Source organism: Chamaea fasciata, unplaced genomic scaffold (genome assembly GCF_029207755.1).
Source record: "Chamaea fasciata isolate MVZ Bird 193981 ecotype frontalis unplaced genomic scaffold, bChaFas1.0.hap1 SCAF_6, whole genome shotgun sequence".
In the NCBI taxonomy this organism is placed as follows: Eukaryota; Metazoa; Chordata; class Aves; order Passeriformes; family Sylviidae; genus Chamaea; species Chamaea fasciata.
Window position 1 is genome coordinate 23,473,006 of NW_027094091.1, and position 18,857 is coordinate 23,491,862.

At 40.0% G+C, this 18,857-nt stretch overlaps 1 protein-coding gene across 1 annotated transcript in view; it reads left to right on the forward strand.

The window, feature by feature from the left end:
* LIMCH1 (LIM and calponin homology domains 1) overlaps nucleotides 1–18,857 on the forward strand; it is a 173,982-nt gene that overhangs the window by 85,936 nt on the left and 69,189 nt on the right. Inside the window, exons 4-5 of the mRNA XM_066185667.1 lie at nucleotides 15,164–15,270; nucleotides 18,223–18,253. Of these exons, the coding sequence (XP_066041764.1) occupies nucleotides 15,164–15,270; nucleotides 18,223–18,253 (138 nt within the window). The remainder of the gene's footprint in view (nucleotides 1–15,163; nucleotides 15,271–18,222; nucleotides 18,254–18,857) is intronic.

Genomic DNA, 18,857 nt, shown 5'->3' on the forward strand with positions numbered 1-18,857 from the left:
AAGCCGTGATATGATGAAGTTATAGAGGTTCCTGTGGAGCTGCTTGGTGAGTACCTTCAGGGGGAAGCTGCAGGTCTGACTTGCTGGTAATGGGCACGAGAAGATGCAGCACAATAGAAAGCTCAAGTGTCAGTGGGACATAGGCTTACTGTGCAGGCAGCACCCAGTCTTCGTCTGACTACAGGAGGGATCCAAGGTCATTTTGGCAACTTAAGAGAGCTGAACTGTGAAGCAGGTCTGTTTCCTTGGCCAGCAGTGCATGGATCAGGAATGCTGGTCAGTGGTTTTTTGGTTTTAACCTTCCTGTCCTTCCTATCTCCTCCTGTCCTGCAGCCCACAGCAGTGAATAGGACCATGCAATAAGTGCTCTCTGCCTCTCAAGCCTGGTTTTTAGACCAAAGCTGGCAGACCTGCTAGATAAGAAGTGTGCCGTTTATGTATTAATTTCTGGAGTTACAGGGATCAGCCGTAAAGTATTATCATCACTATACAGTGTGTCCTCTGTTATTTAAAAGGGAGGATAGTGGATAGGTTCAGTTATTTGAGGTTTCAAGTAATCCAGGGCAATTTTCAGTGTAATTAATACATGTCAGGAATTTGACCCTTGTGGGGATAACACGAAGTTCTAGATAACTGAGGTGATACTGTAAACAAGTTGTGAAAATTGTGCCAGAAGACTGTCTGCACAGGTCAGTAGCACCAGCTAATAAAATATCTCAACTTTTGATCTAGAAAAATATTTCATGCAACTTTCACTTGACATCTGCAGAAGAAGAAAAAACCCTTTATTTTTGTACAATTCCTAGATGTTTTCTTTCATTAAGTTTCTCCTGTTACCCCTAAGGAGGTCAGATTGTAGTTGCTTCTTAAACTATAGCAGCTGCATGAAAAGGAAAACTTGAAATGTTCTGAGAGTGCCACATGCACCAGATACAGATACGCTGTTCTGTTGTACTGTTTGTTTCTTTTCAAAGAAAATACAAGCAGATTTTAAAAAAATAGTAATTACTACTACAGGCTTGATACTGTATATTGGAAACAATGTATTTTCTGATATTACAGAAAATTATGAACAAATGCAGGAATTGCATCAATCATTGGCAAAACTAGTTGCAAACTGGTAAATAAAACAGAATGCTTCCCAGGGAGTGCTGTCAGAGCTCTTACAAAAACCTCTAAAGAGATAAAGTAAGTACATAAGTAAATGTTGTGGGCCAAAAGAACACATAAAATTTGTAACCAAATTCAGTGTTTAGTGACAGACTGACGTAAAAACAGTAACATGACAAAAAGTTTGTCACAGGAGACTGAGTTTTGTTTTGCTCTGTATGTTTTGAGAAGTCAGGCTGGATTGAACTTGTCCCTTAGTGTACATGCCTGTATTTTATTTTTACATTGCTGAATAGTGACGGGGTGGAATCTGATATGTCAGTGGACTAGAATTTTAGACAAGGAAGAAGCAAGATAATTACATCCTCTTGGACAACTGCTGCAGTCCAACAAAAATTTGAGTCAGCAAGGTATTAGTAGAAATATTTTAGAATGGGTGATGCTTTATCTTCTGCAATAGGGTAACATTTTTTCCTTGTTCTTACATTCTATCTGAAACAACCCAGAAGAGCAAAATTCAGTCCAATATCATGAGAAGTTTGAAGGGAGGTTAGGACCTGTATCTTCAGACCTGGCCTCCATTTTTGTACCTCTCAGAACTTTGAATGACAGTCAGCACTGACCAAAATCTGTTTTCCTGCAAAGTATCAACTTACTGATATGAATCTCCTCTTCCCTGTAATGCTATATGGCACCTCAAGTCAATGCCTTCAGGAGTTTGTAATTAAGAAAAAACACATAGATGCAGCAAAAAGGGACAGAGAGGAACAAGGTGTTTGTCAGTACAGTGTTACCAGCAAACTCAGTATCTATCTGCCATCAGCATTTCAAAGGCATAACTAACGCAGAATTTTGGGGAGGATGATGGAATAGTTCTAATGAAATTTAGAGGAGGCTACTTGTAAGCATGAGTACTGTGTGTGAGAAAATCCAAAATCTGCCTAGAGTCAGCACCCACAGTATTAGACTAAGTTGGCTAGTTCCCAGGGGTGTTTGAGACCTTAAATGCTCTTTAGTCCTTCCCCTCTGGTTGATCAGAGATTAATCCCTTGCTTTTTAAAATACTATTACCCAATCTCTTGAGCCACCCAATCCTGATTAAAATTTACTTTCTAAATTATGATCCTAGAAAACTGAAACTCCTTGAATTCCAGACCTTAACATATTTTTTGAAGAACTGAGAGTTCTTGGTGTTCTCACACCTGTGTCAAAAATTCTTGCAGGTGGTTTATCTTCCCCAGGGTAGTTCACCTTGCTTATTCTTTTTCCTTTGGCTGAAACTTGATGAGCAATGCCAGAAATCCAGCATTTAAACCTTAATACAAACTATTATGTGAGTAAATTACATGCCAAGAACTTCAAAGATTGTGGTCAGTGTTCTCCATCACACCTTCCAGTATGACCTACTCTATTTGAAAAGCAGCATAGAAATATTCTTGTCTTTTATGACTTTGCAAGTTGGAGAAATAAAAATGCCAGACTGAGGATGGGAAGTAAATAGGAGGAAAAACAGTCAACTACTCTATCAGGATAATGGAAGGTGGAGTTTAGGATATGCCAGAGAATGCAGAACCCTGGATAACCTCTGTGGGATGGGTGTGGGCAACTCACTGAACAGTCTACTTGGGTTTGGCCGCTCTCACCCTTGCTCAGGACAGCCACATCAGCTCTTGCAGGAGAGCAGCTTGATGCCAATGCCTTTCCCATTTGAGGGCAAATGGCCCAAATGGCCTTAGCAGTGCAGCACAGCACATTTAGGGATTTCCAGGTAGCCAAAAAGCCCCAGAAAGTGGGTGCTGCTCAGGTGCTAGCTGACTCTCCACAGTCTCTGCAGTCACAGGCATGCCGAAGGCCCTGTGCAGCTCTGGGCTGGCTGGCACGTACGCAAAGAGTAAGCAGAACATGTGTGACCAGAGTCTGGTGCCTCCTGAGTGGGTGGACTCCTGTGCTGCAGTTTGGGCAGTGTTCCTGCATCACCTAAGTTGGTTGCAAAGCTCTGTAGCCCTTGTATTTGGGTGGGGCTACATCTGCTGACCTTGTAAAACCCCAGGTAGGTCCTAGTACGGTCTCCAGATTTAAGGGTTGATTGACTTCAGCACAGTGCTGAGCATCAGCTGGGTCAGTGCATTCAAGCAAGGCAGCCCTGTGTCTGATTAATGCATTCCCCAGTTGCCAGGAAGGGCAGTGTAGAAGTGCCTGCCAAAGCCAGTAAGTCCTGCTGGCCTTGAGCTGATTTGGGGTAGCCATGTGTAACATTTGCGTTCTCCAGAAATCTGTGCCTATGGGAGTGGTTTGGAGACGTGAGCTGGATGGGGACTGGGACTCTGCAGTGCTTTAAATCAGCTAATTTGGTGGCAGCTTTTTGTTGGTGCTGGAGCTAGTACAGCTGCTTTCATGGTCTTTGTTGCCTGGCCTGATAGTCTTGCTAGACTCTCTCTACTGGTTCTGCTCTCTGCATATACCTCTCTCTGATCTACTCTGAGTCCTGGCCCTTTGTTGAGGAAAGGAAAAAAATCACATTTACATTAAATTTACCATTTTCCTTTATATAGTCTCATCAGCTTAGTTTTATTACGTTTTTTAATGTGACTTCAAATTGAAACAATTTTCAGAAATAGCAGATGAAGAGTTGGAATCTTGTTATTTGATGGTACATGAACATCTCTGCTGGCCTTATTTGTGACTGTTGTGAGCAGGAGCCACTGGTTATACCCAGGTAAGCTGAATTATAGCCATGATTGGCTCTTCGAACAAACAAAAGTTTATCTCAGGTCTGGCAAGGACGAAGGATATGGTATTAACTGAAGGTTTAAGAATAAATTATCAGTGATAGCTGATTTGTTTTCCTTTTCTGTTCCCTTCACTAACAAACAAGACAAGCTATTTCTGCCATCTTCACTGCTTTGGTCTGTTTCTAAAGACCTGATGTGATCCCTGTGATGAACACATCTTCTTACCCATGTTGCTTTGTGTATTCTGAGGGGAGAGAGGGTGTTGCAGTAGTAGACCTCTAATGTGTTGAAGAAAACTGAACAACAGGATTATCAGTCCTGTACGAAGACACATCCTTTCCCGTCCTCTGTTCTGCTGTCCAGAGAAACCAAAACAAAGACATTGTGAAAGAGCTGGGGAAAATGCTTTGCAATAGCAATGCACTATATTAAAGAAGTTTTCTTTTCTTTCTCGCTTGCTTTAATCATTGTTTCTCTTCCAATTAATTTGAGGAAATTCTGCCTCATAAATACATTATATTATTGTACGACATTTTATTCATCCTGAAAGCTTAGTCCTCACAACTGCAAATTACACTGGCATCCAGATGTAATCCATGAATCCTGATTTCCAAATGGCTCTTCAAAGGCATGCTTGCATGACTACTATAGACTTAGTGAACAGTAGCAATTTAAGTAATTTAAGTAGGCTATTCTGTGTAGTCAATCTAGGTTTGCAGCTACAATAGCTTCAGGAATAGTCATGCTGTTTCTTGAATCTAGAGATGGCTTACTGATGGCTGAAAAGAAATGGAAAAAAAATTACTGCCAGACTATTGGGTAGCTCATCTTGCCATGAATATTTACCATAAAAAAACCCCACCAAATCTGGAGATATTCAAGATCACTGATAATTATGGCCATGGCATTTAGGCACCAAATGTATGTTTTCATATCTGGGAAATAAACAACAGACGCATGGATATAGTATTGGAGTATTTAAAAATTCAAACTGTTGTACTGTATATGGTCAAAGTCACGAATGAGCCTGATTTACTGAGCATATTTTTGCACAGATATTTTGATTGTCTGTAAAGTTCACTTGCAGAAAATTGAAAATTATTCATATTCTTCCCCTTACTTTTCCTTACCAAAGTAATTCTAGACACCTAAATATGAAAGCTTTTTATTTATTTTTTCAGTGGAAGTAAAAACAACAAGGTAGGTTTTTCATGGGGAATGTGCTGGAACTTCATTCAGTAGAAATAGCCAATTAAAAAAAAAATTGTGGTTTTTGGACTTGAACAGCTTCTTTTAGAAGTGTTTTAAGGAGACCCCAACATGAACATTTAAGAAGTCCAGTGTGTTTTATGTAATGTTGGCATAAAAAAGCAAAGCTGTGAGTGGAGGGAAAATGTGTGTCAGGTATCATGTAACAGCAGCAAAAAGATTTCTGATGTTTATCAGCCTTGAACACCACAGATTATTAAAACATATTCCTTGGCAATAAAGAGTAGATGTTTAGTTTGAAAGGAGAAGTGGAATTTGTTGGGTTTTTTGCAGAGGTCACGAACTGAACAGGAATGAGTCCTCCTTGGCGGTTTCACTATTTTGCTGTTTACCTTGGGGAATAGAGATTTGGTCTGATTTTAACAGCTACTGCCAGGCCCCTGGCCCCCACAAGCAGCTTTCTTGCATCTTTTGAGGCCCACCTACAGCAGTTGTACTTGGACAGAGGGATGAAGAGGCCCTCCAGCAGCTCAGGATGCTAAGTGTCCTGATCCCTGAGGTGGATTGCTCTCTACTGAGAGAAGTCCAACTGACAAGTGTTACAATTTTCTGGCTTTAAATGGAAGATAGCTTTACTTAATATACTAAGCAGAAGGGAACATACCATGTAAAAGCAAAAAAGGGGCAAGAAAGTAAAGTCATGTTAGAAGTGAGTAGTTACTGCAATTAGAAAAAGTGTTAGGAAGTTGCCAGGTGGTGGTCATAAATTCAGTTTTAGAAGTTTGATGTCATATTGATTTTAATTTTAGGTACTGATTTCTTTTGTACCTTTACAGTTTCGGACCTTAAAAATAAACTTTAGAAAATTTCAGTTGTTCTCTGACTTTGAATGCACAGCTGATCCAATATAGCTGGGTGTCACGAAACTTTAGATTATGTTCATCATGCACATATTTTCATTAAAACCCTTTGGGGATTATACAATTGTGATGAAATCTGCTTCTGTGCCTGATTGGGAAGACAGCTGATAAATTACATGGGGAAGGTAAGAATTAAGGCTATACCTCCAACACAATTTTGTGTTTCTAATTAATCAGGTTCTTGTGTATCAGAAAAGCATTATGTATAATTCTCACTATTGCCCATTTCTGTTTCCATTTTTTTATTTTTTTTTTTTTTCCTTGACACCTGTTTTGGATGTAATGACAAAGGAAAAAATAAAAGCAGTCAGTAGTGATCACAGGTTGAGAAGTATTTTTTCAGATAGTAATCTCTGAAGCTGCATGCGGATGCACTGATTATGCTTTGTGTTAACTGTACTGGTTTATAATAGATGATGCTGGTCAGACAATAATACAATCAGACACACCTTTTCAGGTGGACCAGGCTCATGACCCACAGAATTCTTCCTCATTTTCTTCTCTGCAAGACCCATTCCATCCTAAAGGGTTTTTTTGCAAGTTGAATCTGACGGTTTCCTGGAGCTGGGTCTCTTGAATAGTCAACACTGCTCTTCCTGGAAAACAAGGTTATTTTCTCTACAGTCAAATCAAAATATAGAAAGCAGGTGTTGGGTATCAGTGCCCTGGGATATCAAATGTGATCAAAAGGATCCCGTGAAGCTGGGACTCTGCAGGCAGAGAAAAGAAGGCAGGTTATGTGAAAAAAAAAAAAAGGTACTATCTTTTTAGACTTCCTAGTATAATTAAGGAAAACATGGAATAAATCTTGGCACATATATTTGCTTCGCATTGGTAATCATCTTTACCACCACACTACCCCTCTTAGCACGAACACATAAATAGTTTTTAAAAAGTATCTGTTGTGCCATGGTTTAACACACAGTTGTCCTGACAGCAGTCTGTAAGGGCTCAGGTTTATTCAGCACTGCATAGTTTAATTGATGACTGTACATAACCATGAAGGACTTGTGTTGGAGATTAAGCTATTTGTACTGTTCCTTTGGACCACCCTAGGGTGTAACTTTTGGGTGTATTGCTCATGAGGTAATTCAGCTTCATTTATCTATATTTTTTTTTTTGTTTGTGGGGTTTTTTTATGTAGTGATAAGCTTTAACACTATGTCTAGCAAAAAAACCCAAAACCAAAAACAAACAAACAAACAAAAAACCCCCAAAACAAAAACAAAAACAAAACAAACCATACTCTTCCATATTTAATGCTCAGGTTAGTTTCTTTGGTGGTCTCCTTTACTTAAATTTTGTTTTCACAATATCTGGTGTAATGGTTCTTATGACTTAAAAATTTAGATTTAAAGTTTATGTGTTTTTGTTTTCTTTAAACAGTTTGTTTGGGATGGCTGTCTTTTGAATGCTTATAAATCCATAGTCAGACTCTGTACTTTCCTTGACACTTTGGGTCTGGACTATAACACACAAATAAACCAAACTTAGGAAACAGCATGTTCTCCTCAGTTTTGAATTTCTTGCCCATTTTAAAATTTTGCTATAGAGCTCATTTGTGGGGACAGCAGCTGCAGGGATGTGCTGAGAATGGAAAGTGTCCAGTTTCCCCAGAGGATATCCAGAGGGAACTTGTGGCACTAGCTGTGGTTTCAGGGTTGAAACCCTTGAGATCTGTGTTTAGGTTAGTCATACTCCTGCACTCAGGACATATAATAAAGAAAAATTTGTCTTCAGGACCTTTCTTCCTCTCCCTCAGACAGACAGCACAACTATTGCCAGGAGGATGGATAAGAAGTAGCTGCCACAGATGGGGGAGCTCAGGTTGTCCTCAGAGCATGATGTTGTGATGTTTCTTTCATTCTTGTCTCTTCTCTAGCTCATTCCCCAACCCACTCTGACATAACTTTTGTATTGACCCATTTCATAGCCCCACCATGAAGGCAGAGTGAGATAAGTAACAGTCCTTTCCATCACAGCAAAAGGAACCATGCCTTAGTTTTTGCTGGTTTTGCATTTTTATCCGTCTCTCAGTTTACAAGGTGAATTCCCAGAGGCTTCTAGGAGTGTTTGGATACAACTCACTGTATGAGAACTTGTTTTTAACCCCGCTCTTCATGAAATTTATCTACAAAAAAAAAAAAAATAATGAAAGGTAGATAGCAGAAGAAGTAATAAAACTGAGACCAAAGCCCTCAGAAGCCAAGCACTGTCATCTGGTACTAAAAAGCTGAGAGAGTGAGCTGCAGAGAAGGGGTGGAAAGGAAGTGTTATCTTCTTCTTGGTCATGGCATGGCTGTTATATGGCTGTTACCATAGAATATGGCATCAGATAGGCACCCTCTCTTCAAGACCTGATGAAATCTAACATCTGTTTGACATCTGGCTGTTATTTAATCAGCATCAGAGCCAGTGAATAGCCTGGAAATGTTTTGGGGGTTTTTTCCCTGCCTGCCTATGTTCTGTTTTCAGTGCTGTAAACAGAGCCATCTTAGGGTGTATCTTGGTTTTGGCAAATCTGAGGGAGTTCACATCATCTGATCATCATCTGCTCTCTCCCCCAAAGACACAGAAGTTGACTGAGCCCCATTTGTTTAAATGTTTTAGTTGTGCCTTCAGGGATAATGACCTGATGTAGCAAGGAGTAATATTAGGACCTACTTAACTAGTGAAGTCATAGCATCAGCCTTGTGCTCATGCTGTGTGCACCCCTCCCACCCTCCCGTGGTTTGCTTTTGCCTGTTGGGTTGAAGTCTGCTCTTGCTCATGTTCTCTCCTTTGCTCAGCTTCCATTCTCATTATTGAAGAATTATAAGTTTTCATACAACCAATAGCAGCATCAAAGCTGTGCACTGTCTTCTTGCTCTAGGCACTTGCAGGTTTTTGCCCTAGTGAGCCTGATTAGGAGCAGCAGGATCTAAGCACCTTGGCACTTCCAGCCAAGTTATCTTTGGAGTCAGGTACTGAGACACCCAAAGAGACTTGGGGTTGTTTAGCCCGGAGAAGAGGAAGCTCAGGGTGGACTCTGCATTGGTCTCTGCAAGTTCATGAAAGGAGGTTGTACTGAGGTGGGGGCTGGCCTCTTCGGCCGTGCCTACAGTGAGAGGACTAAAGGACATGACTTTAAGGTGAGACGGGAGATTCAGATTGGGTGTTGGAAAAAAAATTCTCTGTTGGATGATCAGGCATTGGAATAGGTTGCCCATGGATGTGGTGGAGTCACATCCCTGGAGGTGTTCAAGAGGCGCTTGGATCTGGCACTGGGTGATGTGGTTTAATGGTTCAGAGGTTGTAGGGGCAGTGTTGGGTCAATGGTTGGACTGGATGATCTTGAAGGTCTCTTCCAACCTTGATGACTTTATGATTCTTTGATTTTTATCTTCAGCCAGACTTAGATATTACCTGAAGGTTGCTTAGAGCCATGTTTGGGGTTTCTGGTGTGTTTTGTGCACTTGAAGTACAGTACCAAATGGCCTATTTATTCACACCATTTTATAGGTTTTTTGCCTTTATGACAAGAGAGCAGGACTGTTATTGAAAGAGACACATCTTTTACTTCTTGACTGCCCAAAAAGAAGCAGAAAAAGGCTGGGCTTTCTTGGCAAAGGCAGCCTTCACCAGCTTCTCAGGCGCGCGCTGGAAGGCTCTACCTGTGGAGCCGGGCAGTGCTGTGCCCGCCCGGTGAGCCCTGCTCCTCCTGATTAAATCTGATCATCACGGTGTTTACTCTCTGGACCCGCCTCTTGCCTTTGCGGCGCACACGATGCGCCGCCGGTGCTGCCTCTCCTCCCGTGCCGTGCCCGGGCGGGAGCCGGGCAGCGCCGCTGCCGTGGGTGGAGCCCGGGGGCTGCGGCTCCCCGGCCCTGGGGAGGCGAGGGTCGGTCCGGCTGACGGGCTGGTAAGTCCTGCTTCCCCACCCTGCTCCCAGGGATCGTCTCTTTCTGGATTTTTTTCCCCACTAGCGTTTAATTTTCGTGGGTGAGGCTATTGTGTGCCAAAATCCTTTTGGGATGTAAGCAGCCCTGTCTCCCCTTGCTGCTCTGGGAAGTGCCTTCAGTTCTGGTGTGCTGTCAGCCTTACTCTTCTGGAGATGAACCTTCCTCAGCTTCGAAGTGAATGTGTGCTAACTATGATCCATTTCCTTCCAAATCTATTGATTTGGAGTTTTCCACAGAAACAATCTTTTATGTAGTTTTATTATATATATACAGCAAAACATATTGGATGAACAGTAAAACACAGACACACACATATTTATATCGTTAAACATATGTATGTAGTTAAACATACACAGAAAAGCATATTGGAGAAATAGTAACACATACATGCATGTATGTATATGTAGGTATACATATTCACATATATACACACATACATACACATATACAGACATACATACACATATACACATACACATACACATACACATACACATACACATACACATACACATACACATACACATACACATACACATACACATACACATACACATATGAAAAGTTCCCAGCCTTTCTTGCAGAAGTTTTTTCCTGGCGGACTTGAACTGAATATTTTAGTATTTCTATGAACCTGTGAACCAGACAATATCCACTGCTTTTATGTAGTGGTGATAATTTATCACCACTATTTACTTACATAAAATGGAAAAATACGGGAATTAGGAAGAAACATTGAGACCAAACAAAAGGCTTTTAAGAGCCCGTTGGAAACTGCTCAGAAAAGCAGTTTGGAAATTTTCTTTTTTTTTTTAAATTTTATTTTAGAGATCTTCTAATTTATTCTGAAGCAGAGAAAATATCAGCATTCCAGAAATGAAGAAGACCACCTGTTTGTCTGCAGCTGTCCTGCAAAACAGAGAGCAGTGCTACTGGAATCTAATAATATCTCCAGCTTGCAGAAGTGGCATGTATTTGGCATTTTATTTAGTGTTCTCTGCAGACATACAGCTTGGCTTGCTTTTATTTTCCCCAAGTTTATCTGAATATCTGATCCGGGCCGTGCAGTAGCATCTGACAAACGATGGCTCCACAGTGATAAGCTGTAGAACCGATTTGCAGTGCGAATACAGTGAGACTGTTTTGTATGTATTGTGGCGGATGAAAGGAATGGAAGTGGGCCAAATTCAAGCTGTTTGCCATTGCATCTGATCAGCAGATCCTATGGAGAGAATTTGCCTGCTGTGAATATTTCATTCTCGCTAGCTTGAACTATCTTGTGTGTTGGCAGTGCTACTGTGTGAATTTGTGGTGGCTTTCCAGGGTGTCTGTCCTACTCAGCTGCCAATTTCTGAGGGCTTTTTTACAGAGTTCAGGATTTTGTGCTCCACTTCATGCATGAGGAAACTTAATGCTATACAGTGAACTTTTTTTTCATATTCATAACAAAAAATCAAAAAAAATTACAAGTGAGCAGTGTGTTATCTTTTCCCCCCTGCCTCATTCCCTCCCTCCACCTTCACGAAGGTGTAACTCCTCCACCACCTACTCTCTCAGCATTATCTTCAGATCATTGTCCTGGCAAAGTTATTTTGTAGAGGTGAGTCTGTCAGATTTTACACCAGGAAGGATGGAAAGGTGATGGTGTAGACATGTAGCTGTGAGAGCAGGAGTGTTTTTCCCTTCCTTCCCATGCATCCTTCTGACGAAGTTCTCAAAGAGTCGGTGTCTTATCTTTCCATCACCCTTCTTACTGGTTCATGGCTGGTTTTGCCTGGGAGTTTGCAGCTTTGTGTGTTGATTAATTTTTTTGTTTCTGAAATGCAGTAAGTATAGCGAAACATTTACATTAGTAATTTTTGATTTTCTATACTTACAAGTAAATGACATTGTTTGCAGTGCTGATGTAACAGTAACTGTCAGGACTCTGCTGAGGCAAGCAGAAAAGGGTTGGGATTTAACCTATCACTGTATCCTGTGTTTGTGTCCTGTCTGTCCCCACACTGAAACATTTGTCTTCTTTATGCAGCCTATTTAGACCTTCTGTCATTTTATAGATTAAGCATAGATAAAATACTATAGCTATCTGTGATATCTATAGATTACAGATTTATAATTTATAGATTGATATAAACATATATATATAGGGACATAAAATTTTACATATAAAAATTAAAGTGAAAATTTACAAAATAAATTTAGTCTGTAACCTATCAGCTTGTTCTTCCTCTGTGTGTATAAGGGACAAAAGCCAGAAAAATATTTTTGATTGTATAGTGGTGTGGGATAAAACCAAGAGGAGCCAGCAAGAGACAGTTGCAGGTCGTATGGGGCTGTAGGAAAAGATGTGCTGACCAAGTGACCAATACTCTGTCTACTCCAACACTGCAGCTGCAGAAAGTAATGCTGAGAGAAAAGCAGTATCATCTCCATTTAATGTATTGAGGAAATTGTGTGATAGTGCCTTGTAGGGGCTGCCAGAGGGACCCAATTCTGGTCGTGTGTCTTCTGAGACCACTGTAAAAGATATCACTGTTAGCTGAGGCACAGCAGCTGTCCACCCTGAGATCCTTGCCCCTGCAGTGTGACCCATTTGCATGACCTATTTAACTCTGCCAAGTTGTAAGGAGCTGGGCAGGCACATTAAATGTGTCTTTTCAGGCACCTATTTAAAGTAAGGATGTTTTTATATCTACGTGTAAGCCATTTTTTTTTCTACTTTCTTTAGTTTCTTCAGCAATGACAAAGAATGGCGTTTTAGGTGACTACAAAATAGGCATAGTTGCAGCTAACAGACACTGAACAATAAATCCTCTTGAAAGATAAAAGCAAAATTTTCTGAGAACTGAAGAAATCAGTACCTGGTCAATGCAAGGTGTAGGAATCCTGAGAGAAAGCTTTGCTGGGAGCTGGGTCTTAACTTTAAGACTCCTTTCTCCTTTCAGTGGCTTAGGAGTGCTTTTCTCCAGTGTCTCAATGGAACTAACAAATGTGAATTTCATCTGTACTAGAGCAAATCAGGAAAAATTTAGTTTTGCAGTAGTATGAGATACATTTTTGGCTTGGAGTTAGGCAGCCTAGGCAGGTGTCCTTGAGTAAATATATCACTTGAAAGCATTTTCTTTGTTGGATTTTTCTGCAGTCCTTTCCAACAAAGTGCCATTTTTAGGACCATTGGGAAGTAAAAATTACGAGATTGTGAGCAAAAGCAAAAACTTCTTTCAAGGCTCACTGATTGCATCTTGTTGGCATGTGTGGTTATTTGTGCCATACAAGATACCAGCTTTCTGAGGAATTGTTTGGGTGATAGTGTTAGTGATTTTGGCAAACATTATTCATATGATGACCATCAAAATAAAAGCATGTAGCCAAGCAGGAGTAGGTGATGCTGTTTTTTGAGAAGTAGACATTTGTTCATCAGCAGAAGAACCAAGTTTCCAAACTACGTGGCTGCCAAATAACTGGTGTTTTTGTTACTGCTTATCATAACTCAGATGTGAACTTCTGGCATAAAGATGGGTGCAGTTAGTTGTCTTCGACATTCCTCCTCCTTTGACTGTTTTCAAAGTCTATTTGGTTACTATGACCTCTATGTCCTGTATATTTTTGTTAAATTTGGAAATATTGTTAGGAACTTTCTTTGAATGCTTTTGCATTTTTATTCGATTTATTAGATTTACACATTGCGCCACCAACCATTTGAGAGTGACCAGAACTGTCCTCCATCAAAGACTAAACATAAGAGTTATTCACGATGCAGTTGGAAAAATTATAATGCAAACAGTAAGCCAGATGGAAAATTTTACAGGCATCTTTTTTCGTGTCATGAATGATGCTGTCTCTCTGGGTTATGGGCTCTCTCCTCTCTCAACTGCTGTTCCTTCCCCCCCTGGCTCCCCTCCAGAGCTGTTAAGTTTCAGCCAGGGAAGAAAGGGAGATTTGAACTCCTCTGAATTTCCAAGTCTGTGTTTTCTGTGGTGTGGCTGGCAAGCTTTGTGTGCGAGTGTTGGCACGCCGAGAGCCACGGCGATTAGCATGCTGCCTGCAGAACAAACAGGGCTGCTGTCCCCCAGCCCCAGGAAAGGCCTGGGAGCAGATGTGGGGAGAGCCCTGCTCACCAATCCTGCTCTGTCATGCAGAGTGGGTAAGAGCTGAACACCACCAGGCTCCTCTGCTTCCCACTTTGTATGAAAACAGGTCTCCACCACATGCTGTGGTTCTGCTCCTCTGTAACTCTGCATGTGGCAGCTTAGCTGTAGGCTCGAGATGAGACTCCTCAAAGAGTATCAGGCTGTACATTGTATCTTTTCTTGTCCACGCATCTACCATTGCAGTTGCTGATCTAGAAAAGTATATATCTAAAAACTTACTCTCTACTGGCCTGCAATAAAGCATATTCGCTGGTTCTGTAACAGGGGAGTGGTGTACATGCATATGTATAAGTATAAAGCCGGTGTTAACTGTATATGCACACATTCAGATTCAATCTCCTTGGTGCAAACCAAAGTGTCATTTCTTGGTCTTTGTTTGAAAGAGACTTATATCAGTTTTTACTTAGCCTCTCTTAGTTATTGACTTTTAATTTTTACACTTTGAAAAGAGTAAATCCCCCGTGAGAAGTGTTACAAAATTGGTGCTGTTTCTTCTTAGAGACAGTGGCCATGTGAAGTGTAGCCTCAAGGTTTTTATTTCAGGAGAAAGCACCAATCTCTTTTCTCAGTGGTTCTGACTAGTTACGTATGGAGAGGCAGGAGAGCAGTTATGGTAACTGGCTTGCTCATATCTGACATGCAAAGTGTTTTCTGAACAAACTGCTTGCCTGAATGGTGGTGGGCTTTTTTATCTACTTTATTCTTCCTGCTCCCTTCAAAAATCCTGCCTTTTCTGCTTTGTAACATGCTGAGGTTGTGTGGCAGCCTCCAGCAGTAGGTGGAGAAATTACTGGGCCTTTTTCAGTTAAAAAAGTTGCCAACATCTGTGCTTGAAAAGAAGCAAGTCAACAAGCTTGTTGTAGTTACATATCTTGGGAAAAAAAAAAAAAAAGGTTTCATATGTATCTGGTTTTCAAACAAAATTTACACTGACTTCCTAAATTGTGAGACTGGAAATATCTTTGGTTCTTCATGTAGCTAATGGTATGACTGTTCACGAGCAGTTATTGAATTAAGGAGAAGTTGGTATGGTAAGATTTTCTTTTTCAGTTAAGGAAAGTTTAAGGTGTTGAGGTTTTATGCTTTTTGTCTCTTTTCAGGATAATATCATATTATTCTTAAGAGGCTGCAAAGAACTGGGACTTAAAGAATCTCAGCTTTTTGATCCTGGTGATCTGCAGGACACATCAAACAGAGTAACCATCAAGTAAGTACAACAGCAGTTTGTGACTAGCATGTTACAGTTTCAGGTGCTTGTAATGCAATAGTAAATATTTAAGAATGAGCAAAAAGGCTATAGAATTTTACTTCGTGTAAGACAAATAGGAAGCAGAGGTTTGGGAAACTTTCAGTGTTGGGACAAATAGATTGTTCTGTTTGACAGGTTTTGTCCCAGAGACATCAACCACAGCTCTGTAAAATAGGACAACACTTGGAGAATGCTCTCAGGCCTGTGGTGTGAGTCTGGGGGACACCTTGTGCAGGGCCAGGAGTTGGACTTGGTGGTCCTTGTGGGTCCCTTCCAACTCAGTTTATTCTGTGATTTTGTGAAAATACTGTCTTAGTTAGGCAATGAGATTCCAAGGGACTTAGGGGTTTTCCTGATCTAAATTGATGACATTCTTTTTTCATCTGTTCAACTAATAAAATATTGTACTCTGGGGGAAAAGAAGTCACAGCTCTGATATTTCTGATTAAACTGTTCTGATGGTGCAATATAGGGCATTAGAGGCCTCTCAGATTGTTTGAGATGCAGACATAAGCATGGTCTCTTCACTTTCCTGCAAGAGCTATAGCTTGAGATACATAGTAATTGGGCTAATGAGAGTCTGTGTGAACTGGAAATGCCACATTTTCAGTAGTTTTTCACCAAAGCCACACAGCCACTACCACACAAATTGCACGGGCCCCTCACCTTTTAAAAGCAAAAGCACCCCACACTTTCATAAAATTAACAAAATTTATAATTGGTGTTATTTAGAAGTTTTCCTGAAAGTTTTGGGTCTATCTTGTCATATTACAGTTATAACAGAAGTTACTGCTCTACAGACAAGCAAATGCTGCTGAGTTGATTGAATGGTCTAATTTCATTTGGCCAAAAAGATCAGTAATGAAATCCTGGTGAGACATATCCATTTTAGAAAGTATATGGAAACAATTTACTAAATTTCAGTAGCGTTTTTTTTATTCCTTTCTGGCAATGGAAGTTGGACAAGTGTTCATGGTGTTCAGGCAGTCTGGGAAAATTCAAAGGCTCTGAAAATCGAATTGGCTGGTGTCCTTGTTTTAAGGAATACCATTTTTTGCTCCTTCCCAAGATTCTGACCCTAATATGAGGTTCTTCTTGCCCTCTACATGGCACTGAGTGGGGACTATGTGATGTATTCCTTCTAAATCTGATAATGCTTCAGTGAAATAAGTTCTTCATGATGTCCTGTAAAATCATTACAATGATTGAGAGAGTTGCAGAACAATCCATAATCTTGATATAAAACCCTGATCTCCATATGAAACCAGAGAGGATGAGTTCTTCAGATAAACATCTTCATCTTTTGTGGTTGAGGATGGATGGAGTACCTTGGTGGAGGCAGGTTGAGAGGCTTTGGCTAGGGTGGAGCCTGAAGCAGAGCTGTTCTGTATGTCACCAAGTTAAACCTGGTGTCATAAACCCCACAGAGCTGGCCTGGCCCTCCACTGCATATGAGGGCTTCAGAGAGAGCAGCTGTGGAAATGAGCCAAATGTTTTCCTAACACTGTCCAAGTTCACGCTGAGTAACTGAGTTGAGGTGTAGAAGCCAAGTCCATGACTGTTTTAGAGAAATATGTTCAAGGCTGTCTTCTGCTAGCTAGTTCCCAAAGCATGAAGGTCATTTTTTCCCTCTCTGAAGACTTTTGGGTGATTTTTTTAAACATGGTAAAAATATTATTTATTCTGTGGTAAAGGATGAGTATGACATTATTGCATATGCTTGAGATAATGACATTTTAACCATTTTTTTCCCATATAGATGTTAATTGAGGCATGCATTAGATCTATTTTTTGGATCGCTTTGCTTATAAAAGTTATGAGCTAATGCTATAAGTAATTTTCTGTGACTCTTTTCCACTGTTATTGTACTAAGAAAAAACCCAGGACTGTTCTATTTTTCTTATTGTGTGGGTATTAGTGGACAAAATTTTGGCTTTAAAGGATGTTATCAAAAATACTTTGTTTACTATTGCCCATATTTAGACTTTTGTTGTTCTAACAGATTTGAGTACATTTACTTTTGGTTTTGTCAGATAAACTTTAATGCTGGAGTGGTCTAACTGTTACAGTAGAAGACAATTAGACTATAAATAATCAGGACACATTAGACTGTAAATAATCAGGACACAATCTTTACTAATTCTCAAGTAGTCTTGTTTAGTTTTCAGCACCTACATATTTCCTTCATTTTTTAATGCTTCCTTTGCTGGATTTTGAAGTGTTTGCACAAACTTTGTACCTTATTGTTTTTAACATAAAACTACCTCTCTTCCATGAACTTAAGAGTAAAAAATATCTTGAGAAGGATGATTCCAATGTTCAGTCTGAGTGCTCAAGTATACATTTAAAAAATAAATGTTTTCTACGGCATGATATGTTTTAAATGGCAGGTTCTTTGTTGCTTCATCCATTCACTTTGTTCTTTGTAATGTTTGTTTCCGCAGAAGCACCCACAATATTTCCTTAATGTTTGGTGATGCCTCTTAGGCTTGTTCAGTTGCTTCCAGAATCTGTATGGGTTGCAGAGCAGAATCTGACTGTTGGATAACTGCAGAATGTATTTTAGCAGTGAGGACTTTTGTCTTCCTTTTTTAAGAAATCAGCAACTCTGTTTAAAGGAAATATTTTGGCATTGTCCTACTTTACTGTGGGACCATTATAAACACATTTTCTTTTTGTACTCCCAGAATTCTAATTTAATGATTGAAATAATGGTGACAAAATACTCCCATGTTATGAATAAATGAATGTGTGAACTACATCTTCTAGCTTTCATGTGTTTCCAGACAGCAGAAGTATTCAGCAGGCTTTTGTTAGTGTAAATGTGATCTGCTGCATACACCCTCTTGGAAAGTATGTCTACTTTCTGATTTAATTTTTTTTAATCTTTTTATGTGTTTGTGCAACCAGGAACACTGACTATAGTAGGAAGCTGAAAAATGTAAGTACATCACTTGGAGTTTTTCTTTTTGTCTGCTTAATTCTGTTATTGGCCTGACCAAGAGTTATGTCAGTAAAAACTGAGTACACATGAGTATTGCTGAAAAATCTTTCTCAATACAAACCTGACTGAGTTCTGCTGGAAATTTAGGTAGAGGTGCTATGGCTAAGCAGCCTTACAATAGCAATAAAATGGAGAACATTTGTGTCTTCTTAGATACTCTTAGATGAGTGATAAACAAAGTGATTTCTGGGCTGTCCAATGTGGTGTTTGCTGGGAACAGTTTGATTCACCCATGAAGCCACACTTTTGTAGCCCCTCACGAATATAAAGGCACAGAATACGGTTGTACAAGGCATTTAAAATGAAGCAAAATGACCATTAAATTGGGATGCAGGGCCTTACTATCAGGTTTGCTAGTTTTCTCGTTGTTCTTCCCAATTAATCAGTGTTTCCCCAGAAAGACTATTTCCATTTGACTTCAATTTCCTGTTAATTTAAACTAAGGACCATGGTATTGGATCCTGTACTTGTTAACTAGAAAAGAAAATGTCTAAACTTTGCTGGTCTCAGTTTAAAGCCTAGCAAGCTGTCTGTCCTTAGT